Consider the following 6,573-nt stretch of genomic DNA (forward strand, 5'->3'; position numbering starts at 1 on the left):
AAGCCTTTGACAATAAATATTATTTTTACACAATTTCACGACAATATATAGCGGATTTAACATTTGATTTATAATTTAAAAGGAAGATTTCATCGGAAATTAACTTACCATTCTGTATTCGCTGAAATTCATTTTCGACCACAAAAATATCATACTTCAGCATCAAGTAAACTGACTAGAATATTAGCTGCCATTTATAATTACCATCCCTTTTTAACGAAGTGAGAATGCTCTGTTAGAAAGACCGTAAAAATTTTGAGAAGTGGCAATTCTCACTCTTCTTGCAAGTTCTCTTGAGAAGAGAGAATTCTCACTTCTCAAAATTTTGAGAAGTGACAATTCTCATTCTTCTCAAGTGAGCTTGCGAGAAGAGATTACGATACTTTCTGTAAGAAAGACGGTCAAAATTTTGAGAAGTGACAATTCTCACTCTTCTCAAGTGAGCTTGCGAGAAGAGATTACGATACTTTCTGTAAGAAAGACGGTCAAAATTTTGAGAAGTGACAATTCTCACTCTTCTCAAGTGAGCTTGCGAGAAGAGATTACGATACTTTCTGTAAGAAAGACGGTCAAAATTTTGAGAAGTGACAATTATCACTATCAACGGAAGAATTCTTAGAGTTTTGACGCAGACATGGCCTAAAGCTTGTTTTCCACTGGCGCGCGCAACGACGCGTTTCTCAGCTTTGAAACGTTTAAACGTTTTTACGCGCGTAAAGAAAATAACATTATGACGCGCGCTAGTGGAAAACAAGCTTTAGACGAAAATAAATAAAATCGTCGTTTCTACTGTGGTTTAAGCTGTTCCTTTTTAAATTGTTGTAATGCTCAAGGGAAATTAAATGAATTTACATCTTTTTTTCAACTACCTGAAAGATCAGCAACAGTCAGTAAATATATAAATATAAATAAAATATGAAATTTTAAATTTCCCGGGTTGAATGATTGTACCTTATGAAGGCAGGTGGCTCAGAAAAATCTTGGCCCGGCGGAGAATCACATAATCGCGTTCAGATGGCGCCATCGCATCGTTTGGTGAAAAATGAAAATTAATAGTCGTCCGCTCTACCCTCTACAGTAAGCTTTCACGTGTTTATCTAAATATCAAAGAAATATAGAAGTCATTTTAATAAATATAGTAACTAGTAGAACTAATTTTAAAGACAAATTTAAAATGGCTGGAATTCCCAAGTGCGACGAAAAATTTTTCGATTCCATGACAATGTGGAAAGGTAACTGTTTTTCTAATTCCTATTTTCTGAAAACTACACGCCAAGGCTAATTGTAATACTGGAGAAATGCATGCAAAATTAGGCCGAAGTAATTCAAAATTGTTTTATTCACTAACTAATTAAGCTTTGAATATGATACAGATGGAACGTTAATCCTATGCGCCTCAAATTTGTGTGGACGTTATTGGAGTGGTTCAGTTTGGTGCTTTAAAAGTGTCGCCGATGTTCCTTTGATTGAAAAATGTATTACGGGAGTTGAAACTGATTCTGGTCCGTGTGATGTGGTGTCTCTAGGACAGGGTAAAATTCTTATCGGGCTGGACACTGGTGCTGTTGAAATCTTAATGCTAGAAGGTGACCCACTGATATTGAATTCAAAATTTTACGCTGCTGAACACGATGACTTTGTATCAAGTGTTGATATTTTAGGAGATAATACCAAAGCTATTAGTGGAAGCTACGATTTTGGGTAGATATTCTATCTTGTCGACCTATTTGAGTACCACAAATGTTTTAACCAATTAATTTTTTGGATAGTATTAAAATTTGGGATTTAGAAGCAAATTGTTCCATTGCCACTTATAAACCTGGTAATTATACATTTTTAAATTGAATATTGAGTATTACTTACATTTAACTAAACTTACTTTTACTATTGTAGCTCATGCTAACGTTGTCCATCAAATTGCTTCCTGCAAAACACATCCAAATTTATTTTTATCTTGTGGTCAAGACTTTAAAGTTAAACTGTGGGACTCCAGAGCAGGCTACAAAGGTTGTATTGGAAATTGTCTAATAAGTAGGTATTTTTTTGTGTTTCATTTAAGATTGCCACTGGTTTTCACTGACTTTTTGCCCTTTTACAGCCCATAATTCTCGTCCGATGGCTCCCACCGCTGTCGCATGGCAGCCTGACACTTTAGTCTACGCGGCTGGCACTGAAGACGGCCAAATATTATTCGGTGACCTTAGGTACATTCCACTTGAAGGCGAGACAAACGGAATAAAACTTAACCCTGATCTTAAGAGACTAGACACCCATTCACACAAGGTCAAACGCATATCATTCAACCCAAACAAGTCTGTAATTTTCTAACCACAAAATAGTTGACTTATAAACTTTTGAATACGTTGACAAATGGTTTTTATTAATTAGATCAAAATGGGTCGCCTCGTGTGCCGATAGCTGTGATATTGCTGTTACTGATATCAGTGACATAGAATCGCCCATTCAATTGTGAGTATTCAGCTGGTTTCATAATTTTAATTAACACTATTTTTAACCAATCTATTATCTTTCAAGTTTCAACGATTCTTCCCACAATCATTGTGTTCGCGATCTTCTATGGGACATATCCAAAGAGGATCATTTGATTTCATGCAGCTGGGATACTACTGTTCGTTCCCACGAAATAAAAAGAGATCCAGCCATGGACACCAACGGATTTTAATTGTAAATTTTGGTGTCAATTATAATTTTTATATAGTTGTGTCTATTTATTTGACTGATCTAAATGTGATTATAATATTGAATGGTTGCAAGAACCTATTTACGTAAGTAAATTTGTTCTTGACGTTTGCCCGAGCTCAGGGAATGTAAAAATCAGCATAAAAATGGCAGGGAATTTTAAAAACTACCATTTAATAAAAAATCAGACAATTTAATTTTAGAGGGAAAATTAATTTGAATTCACTAAATATTGTAAAAAATGCCTTTTTTTTTAGAACAATTTTATGGTGTGGGCACCAAAAAAAATTGCCTTATTTTGGCCAAGGGAAATCTGGAAAATTAAAAAGAAAAATTGAATCTGAAAACATTTTTGCAATAAGCAAGTTTCAATCATTGAGTTGGGAATACCAATCAAATCTGCTCCCCGCGAAACAAGTTTTTGAAAAATACGAATGTGCTGTCTGCTCTAAAATGACGAGCAAACGTTATCATATGACCCGTGGCGCCATCCATTATTTGGAAGAAAAAAAATCTTTTTGCTTGAAAACGCGTCTTATTTGAACGAATCATTGAGAGATAGACGGCACCACGGGTAGAATGATAACGTTTTCTCGTCATTTGGGACGCCGATGGGAGCAGACGACAGTATTCTTATTTTTAAAAACTTGTTTCGCGAAATACTGAAATCCGACGTTTCGATTGGACCTCTAGATTAATATTCCCAACTCTATGGTTTCAATAACCGCCCGCTATCTATTGGCTTTAAAAATAACTATTACTTCTCACAACAAAGGGAAGCCTAAGCTGACGTCATAGGTCACCAAAGTATGACATCTAAGTACCACCCTTGTCTGCATGTTCGTCCAACTGCGCATGTGCCAGATATCATTGAGACTAGCTGCATATTCGACTAAAGGAATAATTTTATGTTCGCCATAGCGCAAGCTATAGTCAGTTGCAGGCTAAGAAAGACAAAATATATAGTACAGTCAGCGCAAGGATACCTCAGACCATTTCCGGCCAGTCGACCGCGCGTAATTTAAATTTGACCACTTTACGGTCAATTTCAAATTTCGTGAGTTTCATCGTTTTTTCGCGCCATCTAGGAACCGAAATAGGAATCTATTTTTTAATTTCATGTTGTCATGAGTTTCATTACTGAATGCAGCTAAAGAAGGTTCGATAATTGAAGCTCCAAATATTTTAAATAGCCCAAGAGGTTTCTATAAAAAGCATGATAAAGGTTTATTGTTAACAGGTAAAGATAAAAATATAATTTTAAACGTCTATAGCTCATTAAGACAACGTTACCCCTAAGAAAGCGTGGTAACTATTTTAAAAGAAACTGCCGATTTAACTGGTAAGACGTAGAAATAAATTTACAAAATTAAATAATTATACATACTATTTTAAATTTAAGAATGATAGGAATGCCTTATCTTTTAAATTTGCTCGCCACCACAATTATGAAATTAAAAAATAAAGATTCCAATTTCGGTCTCTAGATGGCGCTAAAAGACGACCAAAAGAGCGAAATTCGAATTTGACCGTAAAATGGCCAAATTCAAATTTCGCGCGGTGGAATGACCGGAAACGATCTGAGGCATCCTTGCGCCGATTGTACTATATATTTTGTCTTTCTTAGCCTGCAACTCACTATAGAATAGTTTCTTTAAATCACGTTAGATGGCGATGCCATCTCGAGGGGTACACTGCCGTACCTTTGACAGTGCTAAATGGAACTCGCGAACTCTTGAAAATATGTACCTTTAACAGTGCTAAATTCACGAACTCGGTGTACAGATTATCTGAGACTGTCTTACCCCTCGTGTCATCTCTAAAGCATTAGCAACAACAACTTTAGCATTTTTTAATAATTATCAGTTAGGCTAATATCCAAGGCAATAGCTTAGGCACAAATTATCTAGCGACCTTTAATGCCATTAATTCGGATGGCCGGGTTACAATGCGTAGGAGCTTGGATAAATTATAATAATTTATCCAAGGTAGGAGGGTGGTGGCAAGCTCTTCATGGTACGCGAGCCAACCGTCCTTATACATATATTTATATCTATCCACTTTTTCTAACCTGTACAAGTTTTTATGGAATGGGGAAACTCGGGCAGCGTTGCCAAAATCAAATTATCGTTCCAAAGACCAGAAATTATAGATTTTTAGTTCAAATTATAGTAACCAAAAACATTAGACGGGAAATTCAAATTTTAATCCCAAAACGGAAACTATACGTCAAGTCGACTCGTGTGACGAGAAATTATATCGTAGAAGTGTCTGCATGTTTGCCGGAACCATGGATAGTAGATTTTAGAGGATCGGTAAAAAGCCTGGTTTTTAGCCCCCGTAAACCAATCACACTAAGGGAGTCGTCCAAGGTTATTTGTAAAAAACAAGTATCGCTAAGAGTGGACGATACTGTTCGAAAAAAGAAAAAAGATAAACACGAAGTACATTTTTACGCCAAAAGGTATTTTTTCACGTTTTTATAGATTAAATATGATATACTAAATATCAGTTGATAGTTTTTATTGAATTAAAAAACCAAAATTAAAAATTACTAAAATATAAAGCGCAAAAAATTACGTAACAATATCAACCGCATAAGATTGCCATTTTGAAATTTTAAGATCACGTGAAACAAACGACCTTGCAAGACTCCCTCGGAGTGTCTCGAGCTGATTGATACCAGGGGCGTAGGAACCGTGAGGGGCAGGGGGGGCAATGCCCCTCCCTAGAATTTTGCTGGGAGGGGCAACTAATGTTATTGCCCCCTCCAACCTTTGGTCAGTTGCAATCTTCAAAAGGCTCAAATTATCATTTTAAAAGCATATACAGTTTATACAAAGAATATAAAGCCCCAGGAATGGAAGGTGTAGCTCTGTCTAGTGGAACTTTTGCGCCTCTCGTTATTAAAGAGAGACCGGGTTGCGTTAACCGTTTCCGGTTACTCTGATTTGCTTTTCCGGAAGTTTCTACCGCAACCAAAACACGCGGCCAATAATATCAATCCTTCCATTCCTGGGGTTTATATTCTTTGGTTTATAGAACCTCAACTGTGTTTAAATTTCAGTCTTTTCCCGCCAATTTACATAGTAGTAACAAATACACATGCATTTGGAGAAGCTACACTCCATTAAAAATTAAAAACCATTCTCCAGACCCCTTTTCGTTTATCTTTGCCCCCTCCAACTTCTAGGACGTTCCTACGCCCCTGATTAATACGCGGGGAGAAATCAAATGCACTGTGGAAGGGTATCGAAAACCTGTCCTCTTAATTTACTATCCATGCCGGAACGAAGGAATTCTGCATTTGGTTCCTTGCCGCATTTTTTTTAAAGAAATAAGCGTTAAAAACTTTCAATTTATAGTACGCGCCAATAATGAATTATAGAATTTATAGTATGCCAATAATGAGTTATCGAATTTATAGTCCGCCAATAATAAATTATCGAAAAAAGGTAATATATAGTACGCGCTTAAAATTACAGTAGGACCCAAAAAATTCCCTCGAAATTATCGTAGTGTCTTATAATTATAGGAAGTCTGGCAACGGTTAATTTTGGCGATAACCCCTTCAAGTTCAAGCAGTGGGGAGATCTTAGAAATCGATTCGCAGAGAAACGTTAGCACTGCAACTTCTAATACAGAATACGCTCCTAAGGCGCGTAATTTCAGATTCTCAAATAATTGATATAGTGAAAATAAACATAACAGAAGTGTGAAATACGCCCTTGGCGCCCACCAGTGGTAAACTAAGAGACATTTACATTAAAGGGAGTATAACCTTTTCAGGAATTTGAGGCAATATATAATTCCCTCCCCTCATTTTTCTAAACACTTGTTATACGTAGTGTTAAATACAAAGGTTTTTGAAGA

General features: G+C 36.2%; 1 protein-coding gene across 1 annotated transcript; it reads left to right on the top strand.

The window, feature by feature from the left end:
- Positions 1-1,078: 1,078 nt before the first annotated feature.
- On the top strand, positions 1,079-2,718 carry LOC149958924 (methylosome protein WDR77-like). The gene is made up of 7 exons (XM_090165091.1): positions 1,079-1,232; positions 1,374-1,701; positions 1,770-1,822; positions 1,894-2,031; positions 2,099-2,312; positions 2,389-2,469; positions 2,536-2,718. Exons 1-7 carry the CDS (start codon positions 1,175-1,177, stop codon positions 2,681-2,683), a joined length of 1,020 nt encoding a protein of 339 aa, XP_090021217.1. The 5' UTR covers positions 1,079-1,174; the 3' UTR covers positions 2,684-2,718.
- Positions 2,719-6,573: the final 3,855 nt, after the last annotated feature.

Source organism: Leiobunum rupestre, chromosome 2, assembly GCF_980474605.1.
Source record: "Leiobunum rupestre chromosome 2, qqLeiRupe1.1.hap1, whole genome shotgun sequence".
NCBI classification, from domain to species: Eukaryota; Metazoa; Arthropoda; class Arachnida; order Opiliones; family Sclerosomatidae; genus Leiobunum; species Leiobunum rupestre.